This window comes from Phytophthora infestans, genomic scaffold, assembly GCF_000142945.1.
Source record: "Phytophthora infestans T30-4 supercont1.26 genomic scaffold, whole genome shotgun sequence".
NCBI lineage: Eukaryota > Oomycota > Peronosporomycetes > Peronosporales > Peronosporaceae > Phytophthora > Phytophthora infestans.
Genome location: NW_003303733.1, coordinates 176,924 through 194,138, shown reverse-complemented (window position 1 = coordinate 194,138; position 17,215 = coordinate 176,924). Strand labels below are relative to the sequence as shown.

Genomic DNA, 17,215 nt, shown 5'->3' with positions numbered 1-17,215 from the left:
GTATGAAGTCTAAATGGCACGACGCATCGTGACCAAAGCTGCAGCACCGAGCGTCGTGCCCAACACACCACGTAGAACGTCCTCAGGTACGTCGTGTGTAATGTACTTGGACGTGACGAACACTCCAACAGCCACAGACCCGCCGACACGTACAGCGGTTGGTAGATGGATCGACTTGGCTCGCAGGTTGAACACGGTCGAGGACGCGGCTGTGGGCACTACGGACAGTAGCGACGTACCGATGATGGTGGGCTGAGGCATGTCGCTTGCAGCGGTCAAGTAGGAGGTGATAAGGATGCCTCCTCCCAGTCCACAGAGTCCAGAGATGAAGCCAGCAGCAGCTCCAGCGAACACGTACTTGACGTTGACCCTGGCAAAACCCATCCAGTCGGCCTTGACACGTTCCATGTATTCCGCTGATACAGCAGCGGAAATGGCTGCACTGGACGGTTGTTCTTCGCCTTCTTTAACGGAATTGCGAGCCTTCTCGAGGTCTTTTTGCTGGGGGACGAAGAACTGAAGATCTAGAGGATCTTGGCCTTCGCTCCACTTGGGCATGTATGGACTGTTCTTGAGGAAGATGAGAGGAGAGCAGAGGAGCATGGCTGAGCCCACTACGAGCGAGAGTTTCTTGCTGGTGAGACGGTGTGCAGTGCGAACGCCGTATTTGGTGGCGAGGATAGCAGGGATAGTTGTCGTGAGCGCTAGTGGCACGTTGCATAACCCCGATTGGAGATAATTCCAAGCGCCAACGGAGGAAGCGATGGCTACAGCGCCCAGTGAGGTGCCATTGATGGCTTGCTGCGACAAGGACGTGAACTTGGCCATCGCCTACCAGTGAAAAGAAGGTCAGTATGGCTGTTGCACGGCGTGTCAGATCAGCTTGGTTTAACGACTCACTGGGATGAGGATGATGCCTCCACCGACGCCTGTGAGTGCTGACACCATACCAGCTACGCCACCTGCAGTTGACAAGCAGTTTGCCAGAACAAACCAGTCAGGATACGGGTGAAAGAGCACGAGTGACGCGTGTGGCTGATGTACCGGTGGCAACCCCGACGCCGAGCGGGATGGCAGCACTCGAGGTGCGCTCCTTTGGTGCCGAGCAGAGCACACGGCGGCCGGGGAGGCTGTTGCGCTGAAGCCCACGAGCGCTGGAGCGGCGGAGGGTGCTTGCAAGCATCTTGAGGAGTGAAATGAGCGCGGGCAGCTTATGTCGGTGTCACAGAGAAGGGAAAAGTAAATATGAAAAGAAATAGATTATACGAGGGTTGCTGAAACAGCGCGTAACTTTAAAGGTTACCTCCGGAATCAGATATAACAAGTTGGGCTTTTTATAAAGGTTTTCCCTCCTGAATCCATGTTGCGATGACGCGCTTCGTGACGCACCTTCTGATGGTGTCTTCACTGATTGGCTAATATTCATTTTTTTAATTGCCATGTTGGCAAGGCGACTCTCGACGAAGGCGTCGAGGTCGCTGCAGCACACGCAGAAGATCAAGAACGGCGTCAAGACAGCGACGTCACAGCAGGATGCAGCCACTAAACCAGCAGAGAGCACGGAGATGAATCCATGGAGCCATTTCACAGCTTTTAACAGCATGGAAGACTACGTGGACGTCACACTGATTCAGTACAACAACCAAGAGGAGGACGACGAAGACAAAAAGCTATAGAACTCGTGAATCCGTCAAGCCAACTGCACAGAATACGTCTTTGCGTGATTAATTTTTCTTCCCAGAACCAAAATATAAAACCTCATAGCCTAGCAGAGTGATCCACGGAGCTTGCTAAATGAGCATAACCATCGGGTCTCCGTCCTGGATGTACATGACCTTGTTCTGCTCTTCCAGATCCACCAGGACCTTTTCTAACTCGACTCGAGGCACTTCGTCTCCCCTGGATCGACCATCATTTAGTCGCGACAGAATGTCCGTCAGTTTGATACTGTCGTTCTCGTCGTCCACGTTGGCGTCGCTGCCCATGTCAGCCAACACACTCAGCACGTCGTCCGCAAGGGTAGCAGTACTGTAGCCACAACAAAGCACAAGTCAGCAACACTGTACAGCACAACAGAAACCTTACAGCGACGTACCTCCATGCTCCACGGTCGCGTTTCCTCGACTTGTCCGGCGTCACTGGCGTCTCAATCTCCAGCTCTGCCAATGCCTTCTGCGTGCCCGCCACAGGGAGCTCCGGTGTCTCCTCTGGTGTCGGAGCTGTGACCTCGTTCGAGTGTTCGGACGCGTCGTGGTACAGTGCGAAGCTGATGAGCGACATGGCTTTCTCTGCGTCCACAGCTTCGATTGTCTTGCTGAGACGCGCCTTGGCATGAGCTGAAGCGAGACGAATCAGCGTCTCCAGACTACGCGCCGTCACGGGCAAAGTTCGCGCGTTCTGCTGCGACCGCAGCTCTGCGTACCCCTCCGAAATCAGCTCGATAGCTCCGTCTGTCAGCACCGGTTGGTAGCGCGTCTTAGCGTAATAAATGTACTTCTTGAGGAAGTCTAGCGTCAGAATGCCGTTGCCACTGCCAGCATACGACGCAGACTGATACCCGCCGTGCAGTAGAGGGTCGAACTTTTGAAAAATCGACTTCTTCTTGGCCCCGTCCGTCCTGCCACTTGAGCTCTCATCGATCAGTGCCATGTGGTCTGTAGAGCTCACTTCGAACGACAACGGTATGCCCTCCTGGCCCGGACGAGTATACCGATGCATACGCAGCACGTGGTCCGAGATGTTGCGGTCTGCGCCGCGGTCCAGACGGTCCAGCACCACGAACAACAGGTCAAAACGCGACAGAAGAGAGTCCGGCAGTCCGATGTTCTCTTGCGGCTTCTTGTTCTTGTTGTACTGGCCGTACACGGGGTTCGCTGCTGCCAAGACACTGCAACGTGCGTTCAAGGTAGCGTGGATACCTGCCTTGGCGATAGTCACCGTCTGCTGCTCCATGACTTCGTGGATGGCCACACGATCGGCCTCACTCATCTTGTCGAACTCATCGATGCACACGATGCCTCGATCAGCCAGCACCATGGCGCCAGCTTCCAGACGACGCTCCTTCGTGTCGGGATCAATCGTCACCGCAGCTGTCAGACCCACACCGGAGGACCCACGACCTGTCGTGTTGACGGCTAGAGGCGCGATCGTCCGCACGAAACGCAGCAGCTGAGACTTGGCCGTCGACGGATCTCCCACCATCAAGATCTGTAACATTATAGGTTAGTAACCAAGTAGCAATCAATTGTTAAGTAGACACCAACTCACGTTGACATCACCACGGAGATGTGTGCCGTTCTCCAAGTTCTTCTCCACTCCGCCGAGTAGTTGAAGCAGCAGCGCCTGTTTAATCTCTGCGTGGCCGTAAATAGACGGCGCAATCGAGCGTGACAACATCTCAAAGGCGTCGTCACGATCAGCAAACACGCGGATGTTATTCAAGTCCTCAGGTAGCATGACGATGCCGTTCACTTCTTTGCCCATGAGTTGGACGTTGTTGGCGATGAGAACTGTCCTGAACACCGCAGTGGACGACGCTGTGCTGTTACCGCCAAGTGGACGGTAGATACCGATCACTCGGACACGGTCACCGGGCTTACACTTGTCCACAATATCGTTCTCGACAATAACCTCACATGAGCGAGGAAGTTGGCCCAGAGGCGCTGTCTCCGGGGTTTCCTGCATGCTGATCATCTGGTAGTCTTTGTACTGGGATAGCCCGAACTCAGTCTCCAGCAAGTTGCCGTTCTCGTCCTTAGTCGGATAGACACTGGACGTTGGAGCTCCTGTGATGGACGTGTTGTCTCTGTACTCCCTGGATAGAATAGCATTGGTTTCCTTGCAGTAATGCACAGAGCGAACGACCTTCGGGCGTACGGCTGAGCACTTGGTGACAATACCGTGAACACACACCATTTGAGTGAGATATGAAGCCAAAAGTCCGCGAGGATTCACATTGTGGTGGCCAAAGTCTCCCTCGAAGCCCACGTGGAACTGCATATCTTTCGATGCGTCTGCTTCCTTGCTTCCGTATTGACTGTTGATATTGAAGACCTTTTCCTTTACTGCTTCTTCAAAAGGAGGTACGAACTCGGCAGGGTTACGCAGTAAGCGGTTCACGATATTGTCCTGGCCGCCTACCGCCGGGTCCGTGAACGAGCTGTCGTATTCGCGGAGATCATTGAGATTCACGACCAATCGCGTGCTCTTCTTGAGGATCATACTGCTCAGTTTCTCGGGGTAATTACCATAACCACCCTGTGTCAATGTGTCAATGATACACAAGTCAATACGGCGCTCCAAAAGACCGGAAAAAAACGCTATTAGCACTGCACACGCACTTCATTCTCGAGAAACTGCTCAAAGTATTGCTTGTGGCGGCGGAAGGCCTCGTCCAGAGCGTCCTGCTGCAGCTCCATGGTGTCGTTCTGCTCCCGCGCGCGCGAATATCGAGTGGCCTCTCCCCTCGTTCAAAAACGAAATGTCAGTGGAATGAGGGAGAATAAAGAGTGACGACAAAGAACCGCGCTGATTGGTCGGGATTCATATTTTAAATGCAGCGGTTAGGTGTTCACAAATCTGTGACGCGTGATAAGATGGCTACATCAAGTTGCACACCTCGGACGTGACCCGCACCACGTGCTTTTTAACGAGCAGATAGTTATGTGGCCGCTCATCTTCTAGACTCTTCTTCTTACGTTGCAAGTCGCTGATCTCTTCGCGAAGTTTCAGTCGCTCTTCGTCTCCGAGTCGCGCCATGCGCTCCAGTTCACTGTTGATCTCGACCAGCTCCGCCACCTCAGCGCGATGCCGCTTGACGGTGCTACAGATCCACAACACCAGTTTTGTATTGCTGCGTAATGACTCAGGGATATCTGTGAGGCCTTCGTTGCCCTCGCAGCATACTTCTTCTAGTACTTGGCAGTCGCATAGTGTGTGTGGCAGTAGCGTGAGCTTGTTGTAGCGTACGTTGAGTACGCGCAGGTGTTGCAGTCGTCCGAGCTCCGGTGGTATCGTTAAAAGGTCATTATAAGACACATCGAGATCTTCTAGTCGCTCGCAGTACTGCAACTCACGGGGGAGCTGCTCAAGTCTGTTGCGGTGGAGATCCAACTTGCGCAAATTCACACAGCGAGCGATCTGTACAGGAATAGAGACGATGCGGTTGTTGGCCAACAGCAGCTCACGGAGGAGCTCCAACTTGCCAATTGATTCGGAAATATGTACGAGCTGGTTACGTGACACATTGAGCACCAACAGCGCGTGTGCGTAGGTCCACACGACTTCATCCAGAGTCACCCAGTGTTTGTCCTGCAGATCCAGAATTCCATTTTCGTCGGGTACGAGCGACGCGTCGACGACATCCTCCATCGCTCGCAAATAATGGTTGCAAAGCGCGTATAAATGTGACTCAGCGCGTGTAAATGTGACTCAGCGCTTTAGTCTCGAGTACAACCTGTCAACATTGCAACTCGAGCAGGAATAGCACGCGGTTTCAGTCTAAAGCCCTTGGACGCGCAGGAGCCCAGACAACTATTAACCTTTTGCCTTTAGTGTACAGTATCAAGCGATCACAATGCGTGTACTCACTATCTGATACACCTCAGTTCAATTATCAGACATGCTGAAGTTGGAATCAGATTTTTTCGTTTGCACATGTATCCCTGAAGTTATTGCCTTCGCACGCTCATGATCGATCATACGACTTTGATGCGGTCGTCTGGCGTGTTCGGTGAAGCTGCTGCGAGTCGACAGAGTCTTCCTCGGTTTCGTTTCGCCGCTAGTTTCGCTGTCAAATCCAAGAATCAGACCGGTCTCACCCGAATCCTAGCACACCATCGCATGTGTGGGTCATGATCCCAACCACCACGAGCCTAGCGAATAATGCTCGAACAACAAGAAGCCCCTCTCAATCGCGTTATATCCAGAGTAAAGCAGTGGAAGCTGCGATGTGTCTTGGTGGGAAATCGAGTACTAAGGGACCAGCAGCGCTCTACTAGTAGAAACGTTCACTGCATTCGCGATGGAAGATCCCCCGCCGAACGATTGCTTCGTACGTTGTTGCATCCTGGATCGGTCAAACTACTCGATGTCGAGCAGTCCAACGCCTCATTCTACCATTTACCAGTGACACTCAACACCTTTACAATCCTTTCTCAACGTCGACAACGATGCTCGGCAACATCCTGGGCTCGCGTCTCGTGACTGCCGCCGTGTCTTGCGCTGCTCTCGCACTGTCATCAGCTTCCGCGGAGGAGCTGTGCTCGGTGGTCGCGTACTCATTCACCGTGGCCAAGTCGACGTACCCTGATCTGTCGACAGCTCTTGGGACGCTGGAAAACAACGCCATCGCCTCGTGGTTCACAGACCGCTCAACGACCGAAGAGCGCGCTGGCTTGCTTTCCCGTATGCTGAGCCAATGTCCAGAGAGCAGCCGCCTCAGTATCGTGGTCTACGGCATCCCTCAAAAAGACTGTGCCGGTGGGTTCTCCACAGGTGGAAGCGTGACAGACACCAACAGCTACAAGACCTTTTTGAAGCAACTCACGGACACTATCGGTGATCGCAAGGTGCTCTACGTCGTCGAGCCCGATGCAGTGGGTCTATTAACTCAAGACAACGGATGTGGTGCAGCGGCCGGGTACCTCGAAAACCTCAAAGTTGCTGTTGCGGCGTTGTCCGTTAACCCCAACGCAGAGCTTTACCTCGATGTCGGATATTGGATGTTGGCGTACCCCAATAGTGCGGCTAAGGTTGCCAATGCAATGACAGATATCGGCAACTCTGGACGTGTCAAGGGGATCACTATCAACACGTCGAACTACCGCTCCAACGACGAGTGTGCCGGATATTGCACCAATTTTCAGAATGCCATGGGGTCTACCGCAATGACCTGCATCGTAGATACCAGTCGCAACTACAATGGTTCGCCTACTAATGATTGGTGCAACATCCCTACTGCGGGTATCGGTAAACCACCAACGTCGAACACGGGGTACTCAAATCTCGACTACTTTATGTGGATTAAGCCTCCTGGAGAGAGTGACGGCAACTGTTGGGGTGGTCCGGCGGCAGGCTCGTTCTTCTATGGCGGCTTCAAACTCCTGTGGGACCAAGGATACTACGTCAAAGAGCTGGGGATGCCAAAGATTGGCGAGACTTCTGGCACTATTGTGACGTCTGCACCTTCAACATCGCCACCAACCACGACTTCTACAATGGCGCCAACCTTTGATCCTTCTACCAACGCTCCGGTAGCCACGGACACTCAAGCGCCGACCACGTCGACCCCCGTGATTGTGACTCCGTCGCCGGTCTGGTTCACCACTTTCCCCGAAACTGTTGCTCCAGGCACTGTGGTGCCAGCATCTTTTACTCCAGGCACTGTGGCACCGTGGTCATTTGCACCCAGTCCATGCAGAGTCAGGAAGCGTCTACGCTCACTGTAATCGATGTCATCTACACGTTCAAGTACCCTTTACAAGATCAGTTCAAAACCCGACTACGTTAGCACTTTTTTTCCAATTACCTCACTACATGTAGTAACACCGTAACTCAAAAGCTGTTCACACTTTATTGAGTTCTTAACGTGGAAAACGACAAATTAACTTACGCCGACACCCATGTGACCTTGTTCTCGATGGGCTTTCGAGCAACCTTGGGGGTCTTTGTGTCTTCCTTCGGCACGCCGACGTAGAAGAGTCCGAGGCACTTGTCAGCCTCCTCCAACTTCAGATGGTCCTTCATCTCCTGCGCCAGCGTAATAGGCGGACCCGAGCTCCAGTACGCCGCGACGTTGTGTGCAGTGGCCATCAAGTGCATGTTCTGCACGGCACAGGCCACCGCGCACATCTCCTCCCACTCGGGGATCTTGCCGCTCTTCTGGCGCTTCATGCAGATAGCGATGACGTGCGATGAGGCTGTGCAGTTGAAGATCATCTTCTTGTATTTAGACTCTAGGAACTTGTCCGCCGGCACGTGGGTTTTGTACCAATCAGCCATGAGTTGGCCAACCTCCAGACGCTTCTCGGGCGCCTCGAACACCACGAAGCGCCAAGGCTCCGTCTTGCCGTGTGTGGGGGCCCAGTTAGCAGCTGCCAACATCTTGTTCAGCACCTCACGAGGCACCTGCTTGTTGCCGTCATAGTCTGGCGGGAAGATACTGCGGCGTTCGGCGATTAGCTCCTCAGCGGTCCAGAGTTTGCCACCATTTGCATTGCGCACAGTCGTTTTAGAAACGGTCTTGACCGTCTTCGTGCCATTAGCAGAGGCGGCAATATCCGCGCGCAGCTTGAGCACGTAGAGCGCGAGACCGACGCTCGCGGCGGTGGACACAGCAGCCAAAGTGGTGGAAGTCTCGGGCATCTTTTGATGCAGGGGGTGAAAGAGGAAATGATCTGTTACAAGTACAGGAATCTGTTATACATGTACATGTACTGACGTATGTGTGGCCGACACGCGAGGGAATGATGGTAGTTCGGTGGCGAGGCATATTCTGCCACTGGCTTCTGCCACAATTGATTACTCTGCACTAAAATGAGATTAGTATAAGTTTTCCAGGCATAACAGTTTCTAAATATGTTTTTTAAATTATAAAACAGGGGCTCGTTGCTAATATTGAAGGTTATCTGCTTCTATGTGATCTAAAATCCGGACCGGCGATTATGCTTTCGCCACACGCGCCTGCTCGTCACCAGTTGGCTACCGAACCATGCTCGCCGCACACCTGAAGACCGCGCTTCGGCGCCTCCCTCGCTCTTTCCATGCATCAACTGGATCCCCACTTCAAGCCGCGTACACTCAACGAAGTCATCACCAACAAAGACCTATAACTTCCTGGAAACTGGGCGTCATCGGAGCGTTCACTGCGGGTCTAACTGCGTCCACTGCGCTATGCGAACAGCTAACCGAAGAGAAGGAAGCTCCCGTGACTCCGGGGAAAGTGCGCTCTGACCTGCCGACGTTCTCATTCGACGAAGTGCAGCAGCACACGGGGGCGCATAAGAACGGCACGTGGGTCGTCTACAAATACGGCGTGTACGACATCACCAAATTCATCGCGTCGCACCCTGGCGGCACCAAGATTCTATTGGCCGCGGGCAGCTCCATCGAGCCGTTCTGGCAGCTATATGCTGCTCATAACCACGCAGACGTACACAAGATATTGGAGAAGTTGCGGATTGGCAACTTAAGAGAAGAAGACGTGGCGATGCTAGAGAAGGTGCGGAAGGAGAGGTACGGCGACGGACCGTACGGCAAAGATCCTACGCGTCACCCGGCCCTTAAAGTGAATTCCAGTATGCCATTCAACGCCGAGCCACCTGCTGAACTGCTGATGCAATCGTTCATCACCCCGAACGATTTATTCTTCGTGCGCAACCACTTGCCTGTTCCCGAAGTGGACATTGCGAATTACACTCTAAAGATTTCTGGACTGGGTATTGGCAGGGAGAAGCACATAGAGTTCACACTAGACGACTTGAAGAGCAAGTTCAAGCACCACACAGTGACGACGACCGTGCAATGTGCAGGCAATCGACGTGCAGAGATGTCGGGGGTGAAGCAGGTGAACGGCTTGAGTTGGGACACCACCGCCTTGTCTACGGCGAATTGGACAGGTGTTCTGCTCTCGGATGTGCTGGCGAGTATCGGTATTACCGACGAGGATTCGCGACAAGGAGAGTGCGAGTGCGAGGTGGGAGAAAACATGGAGACGTGTGACGACTGCAACACTGTCATCCAACACGTTCAGTTCGAAGGACTCGATGCCGACACGGAAGGCAACACGTACGGCGCTTCGATCCCTGTGGCTACAGCGTTAGACCCCAGAAAGGACGTCCTCCTTGCATTCGAGATGAACGGAGAGACCATCCCACGAGATCACGGCTACCCGCTGCGCGTCATCGTGCCAGGTACAGTGGGTGCTCGCAACGTGAAGTTCTTGCATCGCGTCGTGCTCTCAAGCGAAGAAAGCCCCAGTTTCTGGCAACAGCGCGACTACAAAGGGTTCCCGCCGAACGTCGATTACTCTCGGGATGACTATTGGAAGTTTGCTGGCGATTCCATCCAAGAACTTCCCGTGCAGTCTGCGATCACAGAGCCTAAGAACGGGTCGATTCACTTGGTAGACGATGCCTCGGACAGCTCAATTGTGACCGTGAAAGGCTACGCTTGGAGTGGCGGTGGTCGCAACATCATCCGAGTGGATATCTCGGTTGATGGAGGCAAGACGTGGACTCCAGCGGAGCTTCACGAGTCCGGGAAACGTCAAAAGTATAACCGCGCATGGGCGTGGACTCCTTGGGAACTGGACGTGGACGTGCCGCCGGGTACCGAGAAGCTGGACATCATGTGTAAGGCGGTGGACGCTTCCTACAACGTTCAACCGGACACGATCGCTCCTATCTGGAACATGAGAGGAGTGCTGAACAACGCGTGGCATCGCGTGCATGTGACAGTGGAGGAATCCGACGAAGAAGAGGACGAGTAACTTTTCTATTTTCTTTAAGGGTTAAATGTTGCAGGATAGAGAATGCCTCGTATCGTCTTGAGCATGACGTCGGACCATTGTGTCGTCGCCTCGCGTAAGTTTTCTAACTCGCAGAAAGTGACGGGGAACTCTGGTCGACGGACTTTGTAGAACGCAGCACGTCGCATGGTGACCACCACGTTTGTCTTGTCTCTTGCGCTCTTGTCCGCCGTCAGTACGACTGCAGTGGAGATGTCTTTGCGGACGTGTCGGTGAGGTAGATAGGGATATATCTCGTCCTCATCCACCGAGTCTCCGACCATGACAGCGCATGGTTGACCATTGTACCCATCGCTTAGCATGGCTCGGAAGGACACGACGTTGCCCTCTGTAGTGATGTTGTCTTCGTTCGTCGATAAGATTCTGGCGTGGAAAGCTTCCTCGTTCACTTCGTCGTAGTCGTCACGGATGGTTATGTGTCCCAGCTGTTCCGAGATGATGATCTCCATGTTGTTCTTGTAGTAGGACAGAGCGTCAAAGACTTGCTGGAGCGACTTTACGCCTGGAAACTTGATTCGTCTCGAACCCCACCCAGCACAGATCGCCCTCGTCGTTCTCGAATTGATTCCGAGAGTTCGGTGGCTTCATGAAGCCATTAATGTCTCCGTGTCCCATGATGAACTCGAGAGCGCTGCGGATCTTCAGGTCTCGCATGGCTAACAACGTCGCTCGTCTCTCTTTCCAGTCCTTAGTCAACTTGATATGACTGTAGAGAGGATAGTACTGTTGGTCTGTCCGACACTGCGAGAGCGCCGACTGTATCTTGGCCACTTGCAGCTGCTGCGCGTTGATCGAGTACATTAACGCCGAGAATGTCGTCGCCATGGGACGTAGCACGGGGTCTTTATGCAGTACCAGCTGCGGTGGCAAGCCTCTGGTCGTTAGCACGGCCACGCCAGACTCTAACAGTCGAATCTCCTTCTCCACTTTCTCCTACTTACATGGTAGAAATAACAATTCTCATTTTCAACCCATTTCGACAAGTGTGGCAAACGCTGCTTTACCTGTCGCTCTGCGTGGCTGAGTTTGCGTCGCTTGTCGACATTGGGCGCGAGCACTTTCAGCGCTTTGGGACTCGATTTAGCCACAGGAATCAACTTGTCCACGCACTTGGGGCTGGCGTAGCCGCTCGTCAACATTGTTGTCTTTCACTTGAGCTCTAGCTTGATTATTCCTGTTTGATAACAGGCCATTAATGTACTTCCTCTGGTCGGAAATGATCACGCGAAGTTAGTATGATAGGTCGTTCAACTGTTCAATCCTCGATAGAAATTTGAAAAAACCTATCATACTAGCTGACACGTCTTTCAACTGCTCTTCAGTTTGTCACGTACTTCGTCTCGATTCTTCCGCTTTCTGCCGCTGTTCTTCTTAAGCCGGTTAAGTCACTCACCCCTACGACACCAGCCGTCATTGCAGAGCTGTACAGCTCCAATTAACTTCACGGTGTCCGGAAGTCGGCTCATAAGAACATCAAACGCTTCACGGGGTAGTTCTCTGTTGTTGCTGATCTTTAGAAGCTCGTCAATGACGGCTTTTGCGCTCGTTGTCGATAAGGTTGGACTTCGGCATGTTTATAGAGGAAGAAACAGCGTAGCGCAGGCGTGGCGGGTCGCACTCCAGGCGAGGCTTGAAACCTTGAGAGCTAAAACTGAAATTGCAGAGGCTAGAGAAGTCCGTTCTGCGCACAGCCGGTGGAGGAGGTGCAGGGCTTCCGTTTGGTCCAATCAGATGCCGTATTGGATAAATAGAGCTGAAGCGATTGGTCATTTTGTCAGTTTCGCGTGATCATTTCCGACCAGAGGAAGTAACATTTAAGAATGGCCCCTGATGATTGGCTCATCTGGTTTGACATTCTTAAGTTTAGTCACGCAATCTGATGTGCCTGCTCTCAAAATTAAGTCAAACTGAAGTGGACACATAAATGCCGAGGCATGCTTCTGCTAGGCGACGTTGGGCGCTGCCAGCGTTTGCAGCGGCTGGAGTTGCTATTAGCGCAGCATTATCCCAACGCGGTGAGGAGGATACTGTAATTGCGGGGGAGATGGAGCCGGAGCTTCCGACATTTTCGATGCAACAGGTGCAACAACATTCTTGGATCGTATACAGACACGGAGTGTACGACGTGAAAGAGTTCGAAAGCAATCACCCGGGAGGGGCCAGCATCCTCCAAGCGACTGGAAAATCGGTCGAGCTTTTTTGGCAGCGGTCGGAACCTCACACGCGCAAAGGGGTGTCCGAGACTCTGAAGGGTCTGAGAATTGGCAATCTGAGTCACGAAGACTTCGACAGGATACAGAACGCGAAAGAGAACAATTCTGCCGCGTTGCGTAAACTATTTTTCATCGAAGAAACGCCGTCGATTTCAGTTCCGAAAGCACCTTCGAGTTGGAGCTCTGCGGTGTCCATAGCGAAGGAGATGTCTCGTTGTCGTTAGCGGATTTGAAGACACGGTTTAAGCAACACAAGCTAACGTCAACGATTCGGTGCGCTACGCCTCGAGCTGCTGGCGCGACCAGTGAGAAGACCGCGACGCTAGCTCCGGCAGAGTGGGCAGGTGTGCTGCTTGCTGACGTGCTGGACAGTGTTGGAGCTGAGCTTATGTCGACAAATGACACCGGGACTGGACAGGTTCGGTTTGAAGCGCTGGACACGGATAAGCAGGGAAGGGCATTCGGTGCATCGATCCCAGTAACCACCGCATTGGATCGAGAAGTCGGTGTGCTGCTCGCGTATGAAATGGACGGTGCTTGCATCCCGAAAGAGCACGGATTCCCGCTTCGAGTGGTCGTTCCCGGGGCGACTGGTGCGCGAAATGTCAAGTTTGTTCATCGTATCGTCCTCATGTGAGGTTAGAACTGTCTGTGAATAACTGGCATTGTTGGATAGGAAGCTTAGCTGCGTGGCCGTGAGTGCGTCAAGCTCATTAATAAGAGGAGCGAAAGACCATAGCTTCAATTAAAGGGCTCAAGTGTCAAGGTGAAGCTCACGTGAAGTGCGCTGTGTCAAGATTAAAGAGTTACAGACTCTTTAGCTCTTAAGTTAAGACTCTTTAAAAAAAAGAGTTAAACTACATGTATGAGCTTGAGCTCAAACAGCCGGCACAGAAGAAGTGCAAGATTATCTCGGAGGTTGTGCACAGTACACAATGTACATGTATCATACGTGATGTATAATACTAGTATGTCATCTTGATGCAAGCGTGCACGCGGAATCCGGTACGCCGTCACTGACGGGTCTGTTGCCTTCGTTGGGCAGACTTGTAAAGACGCCTTACTCTTCGGTCTCCACAATTTGCTTTTTCGTGTTGAGACTCTAATAGCTGCTATGCACGAAGCCGTAAGCCATTGTAAAGTACCTGTCCAGAACTACAACTGGTAATAGTAAAATTCATCTCAATGTGTACGCCAAAAGTGTCTTCGTACTGTACAAATTCAATGAATTGACATGTGAATTTAATTCATGAATGTACCGTAGATGGGTAACAGCACATCTAGATTTGAATTCTCTGACTCGTTGGCGCGTGATTCATGTACTCATAGTAAAGTTGTGAAATTTGTAAAGTATTATAATAAAAACTTTCCATGCTGAGCAAAAGTGACTTTGGAAATAATATAATTTTAAAACAGTTCTCTAATCTAGTATACTCAACGTTTTTTGTCCAAGAAAAGGTTTACGCCCGAATCGGACAAAATATAAATAAAAAAGTGAAAAAGGGCTGCAGCTTAGGTCCCGAGTGTCCATTTTCGTCCTGTTGGACAACGGTAGACATCATGAAAACATACCAAGTACAGAGCTCGTAAATGGCTCGATGGCTATGGAAGGGAGATCTTGTAACTGCTGATATTGCAAGGCGCTATCATTTTGGTCCTAGTTTTTGGCCTTAAAAACTAGCCAAGCTGTTGAGTTAAGAGGGCAGCACGCTGAAGTCCTGAATACTCCCAGTATTGCTTTTGGTGCCAAATTCTGCAAATGCTCAAGCTGTTTATAAACAGTCTGTCTATAAACAGTCCCAGTTGTTTGAGCACTCTTATTGTGTGGAGAATCAGAAGGCTGAACGTTTTTGTATTTGAAGAATACCAAATGCATTACCGCGCACAGATTAGTCAAGAAATTGATCTATCCAAACGCTTTCCTGCTCTATGTTGACTCGAACACTGTGTCTACGTAATTCTTTACGTTGAAACACCACAGTCTATCAAACTGTCAACAGTTTTCATTGTACTGTTGATGCAATAAAATTGAAAACTTTTCATTTCTTTTTGGTTTCAGAATGAGAAAAGTACTATAGTAGAATAGTGCTAATTAGCCTCGTAGTAGTTCGCACTAACCTTTTTGTACTACTACTACTACAGACTGTACTCCAATCCCAAGATTACGTTTACCGGTAGTCCGTGAATTTCCGTGCCTCACGTGTAATGCTGAAGTTCTGTGTGGTCTTGACTCTGATCGTCGGACTCGGACGAGACAAGGAGCGTGCCATTCCCGTTTGTACTTTGAACAGGAGAAGCGCTCGACCAGCAAAAAATGCTAACGATTCGGTCTCTCGCAGCTTCGGCGCTGGCTTGCGCTTTCCTATCTGCCAACCCGTCGCTAGTCGCTGCCGACTACACGGTGAAAGCAGATGCCGCTTCGACTGTGCAGGGCTCGTGGGATGGCTGGGGCACATCGCTTTGCTGGTGGGCTAACGTCTTCGGAGACCGCGCGGACATCGCTGACGCTCTGTTCACCTTGAACGAGACTGTGGCCGTGGACGGTGCTGGAGACATTCCGGGTCTTGGTTTCAACATCGCTCGTTACAACATCGGAGGCTCGAGCAGCAACGTCGTCGACGACAGCGGCACTGAGGTCGCGATGAAGACGTCGGAGAACATGCCTGCGTTCAAGTTTATGGAGAGCTTCTGGCTCGATTGGATGAGCAAGGACGCGGCTTCCACGAGTTGGAACTGGAAGGCTGACGTGCGATGCTCACGCTAGCCAATCAACGAGGAGCGAACCAGCTCGAAGCCTTCTCAAACTCGCCGCCCTGGTGGATGACCAACAACCGCGCAACTGCAGGCGGAGCCGACGGAAAGAAGGACAATCTGCAAGAGTGGAACCACGACGAGTTCGTCTTGTATTTGGCCACTGTAGTGAGTAAGGCTAAGTCGGATTGGGGTATTAAGTTCACGTTCGTTGAGCCCTTTAACGAGCCCTCAGAGACGTGGTGGGAGTTCCCTGGTAAACAGGAAGGATGCCACTTTTCGGTGGACACGCAACAAACCATTTTGCCACTTCTACGTAAGCAACTCGACGCTCTTGAGCTTCAGGATGTGGCTATCGCTACGTCTGACGAGAACTCGGCTACCGAGGCTTTGCATACATTGGACACTATGTCCGGCAACGCCGACGTTATGGGTTCGTTTGAAAAGGTCAACACGCACGGTTACCAGGGTCTTGAAGCCTACCGTGGCCCTGACCGTGGGGGACTAAGGGATCTCACTAAGAAGCTGATGAAGAGTCTGTGGGACTCCGAGTACGGCGAGAAGGACGCCACTGGGCTCACAATGGCCGAGTCTATTGGCCTTGACATCAACGAGATGGGCGTGTCGGGCTTCGTGTACTGGCAGGCGCTAGACAGTGGCGGCTGGGGCCTCATCCAGTCCAACCCGGGCGACAAATGGATCGGCACGCCCAACCCAAAGTACTACGTGATGGCGCAGTACTCGCGTCACATTCGTCCGGGCATGCAGATCCTCGCCTCGGACGACGCCAAGACCGTGCTGGGCTACGACTCGGCGAAGAAGCTGCTGGTCGTCGTGACTGTGAATATGGGCGACGCTCAGACCGTCACATTCGACTTGGCCAGCTTCGCAGCTGTGGCGGGGCCCATCAACGCGTGGACTACCGAGACCAGCGGCAAGGGAGCGCTCCACAAGGCGAGCACCGTGAAAGCCACAGACAAGTCATTCAGCGCTGCCTTCCCTGCCGGGTCGGTCATGACTTTCGAGATCGAGGGAGTCACCCTCGCAGCGTAATGATCATGTAGCAGCATCTTGTCGTTTCATATTGATGCTAGATAATCACATGAAGAACCATGTTCCTACATTTTCATCGTTGAAGTCCAACTGAGCTAATTTTAGCCAATCGCATCGCTGTATATTGATTAGCATCATTGTGCGGCTACCATGGCAAGTACTCGAAGTGTCGGAAGCGCCGTCATCAAGATGCAACTACGCAGCCGGAAGCGCGACTTTGCTTCGTCCACCACAGTGACCAGCACTAGCAGTGCTTCAAGTACGAATACTCCGAAAAGACGAGCTGTAAAGTCGAAAGCGACGTCTATGGGGGCCAAAGCGATCGGACAGAAGGTCGAAGTTGTAGCTCCCACCAGTTCCAAGTTCCCGGTGCTCTCGGCATTCAAAGAGCGAGTGGATCACACCTCGAGCGACTCTAAAGTCTTGTTCAAGTACTCGAATTTAGTTCCGGCACGACTTATCCGTCGGTATAAACGTTTTCTAGCCGATGTCGTACTCCTGGAGGGCGAGGAAGTCGCGGATAGAATTGAGGAAGACCAAGAGGTGGTGACTGTGTACTGCCCGAACACGGGACCGATGATAGGGCTGCTGAACGGACTACCGAACGCCCGCGTGCAGCTATCAAAGAGTGACGACCCCAAGCGCAAATACGCGTACACGCTCGAGATGA

At 52.2% G+C, this 17,215-nt stretch overlaps 10 protein-coding genes across 10 annotated transcripts in view; 5 read left to right on the top strand and 5 right to left on the bottom strand.

Annotated features, from left to right (window-relative positions):
- Window positions 1–9: 9 nt before the first annotated feature.
- Window positions 10–1,230, bottom strand: PITG_12347 (uncharacterized protein; the record flags this gene model as incomplete). Its single annotated transcript, XM_002900228.1, has 3 exons — window positions 10–831; window positions 901–962; window positions 1,045–1,230. The coding sequence occupies 3 exons, from the start codon at window positions 1,181–1,183 to the stop codon at window positions 10–12; spliced, it is 1,023 nt and encodes a 340-aa protein (XP_002900274.1).
- A 471-nt stretch (window positions 1,231–1,701) lies between these two features.
- Window positions 1,702–4,418, bottom strand: PITG_12346 (DNA replication licensing factor MCM3; the record flags this gene model as incomplete). The annotated part of the gene is made up of 4 exons (XM_002900227.1): window positions 1,702–2,028; window positions 2,096–3,207; window positions 3,268–4,257; window positions 4,341–4,418. The coding sequence occupies 4 exons, from the start codon at window positions 4,416–4,418 to the stop codon at window positions 1,791–1,793; spliced, it is 2,418 nt and encodes an 805-aa protein (XP_002900273.1).
- Window positions 4,419–4,599: 181 nt separating this feature from the next.
- PITG_12345 (uncharacterized protein) lies at window positions 4,600–5,370 on the bottom strand (the record flags this gene model as incomplete). Its single annotated transcript, XM_002900226.1, has 1 exon — window positions 4,600–5,370. One exon carries the CDS (start codon window positions 5,368–5,370, stop codon window positions 4,600–4,602), a length of 771 nt encoding a protein of 256 aa, XP_002900272.1.
- An 800-nt stretch (window positions 5,371–6,170) lies between these two features.
- On the top strand, window positions 6,171–7,176 carry PITG_12344 (endoglucanase, putative; the record flags this gene model as incomplete). Its single annotated transcript, XM_002900225.1, has 2 exons — window positions 6,171–7,078; window positions 7,134–7,176. The coding sequence occupies 2 exons, from the start codon at window positions 6,171–6,173 to the stop codon at window positions 7,174–7,176; spliced, it is 951 nt and encodes a 316-aa protein (XP_002900271.1).
- Window positions 7,177–7,554: 378 nt separating this feature from the next.
- Window positions 7,555–8,365, bottom strand: PITG_12343 (uncharacterized protein; the record flags this gene model as incomplete). Its single annotated transcript, XM_002900224.1, has 1 exon — window positions 7,555–8,365. One exon carries the CDS (start codon window positions 8,362–8,364, stop codon window positions 7,609–7,611), a length of 756 nt encoding a protein of 251 aa, XP_002900270.1.
- Window positions 8,366–8,710: 345 nt separating this feature from the next.
- Window positions 8,711–10,489, top strand: PITG_12342 (sulfite oxidase, putative; the record flags this gene model as incomplete). The annotated part of the gene is made up of 1 exon (XM_002900223.1): window positions 8,711–10,489. One exon carries the CDS (start codon window positions 8,711–8,713, stop codon window positions 10,487–10,489), a length of 1,779 nt encoding a protein of 592 aa, XP_002900269.1.
- A 14-nt stretch (window positions 10,490–10,503) lies between these two features.
- On the bottom strand, window positions 10,504–11,881 carry PITG_12341 (uncharacterized protein; the record flags this gene model as incomplete). Its single annotated transcript, XM_002900222.1, has 3 exons — window positions 10,504–11,047; window positions 11,151–11,461; window positions 11,533–11,881. 2 exons carry the CDS (start codon window positions 11,327–11,329, stop codon window positions 10,504–10,506), a joined length of 723 nt encoding a protein of 240 aa, XP_002900268.1.
- A 718-nt stretch (window positions 11,882–12,599) lies between these two features.
- PITG_12340 (sulfite oxidase, putative) lies at window positions 12,600–13,378 on the top strand (the record flags this gene model as incomplete). The annotated part of the gene is made up of 4 exons (XM_002900221.1): window positions 12,600–12,608; window positions 12,663–12,886; window positions 12,940–13,102; window positions 13,160–13,378. 4 exons carry the CDS (start codon window positions 12,600–12,602, stop codon window positions 13,376–13,378), a joined length of 615 nt encoding a protein of 204 aa, XP_002900267.1.
- A 1,537-nt stretch (window positions 13,379–14,915) lies between these two features.
- Window positions 14,916–16,613, top strand: PITG_12339 (uncharacterized protein; the record flags this gene model as incomplete). Its single annotated transcript, XM_002900220.1, has 2 exons — window positions 14,916–15,487; window positions 15,529–16,613. 2 exons carry the CDS (start codon window positions 15,056–15,058, stop codon window positions 16,543–16,545), a joined length of 1,449 nt encoding a protein of 482 aa, XP_002900266.1.
- An 82-nt stretch (window positions 16,614–16,695) lies between these two features.
- Window positions 16,696–17,215, top strand: part of PITG_12338 (sugar fermentation stimulation protein) — a gene marked incomplete at both ends in the record, with an annotated part of 1,111 nt that continues 591 nt past the window's right edge. Inside the window, 2 exons of the mRNA XM_002900219.1 lie at window positions 16,696–17,037; window positions 17,089–17,198. Of these exons, the coding sequence (XP_002900265.1) occupies window positions 16,696–17,037; window positions 17,089–17,198 (452 nt within the window). The remainder of the gene's footprint in view (window positions 17,038–17,088; window positions 17,199–17,215) is intronic.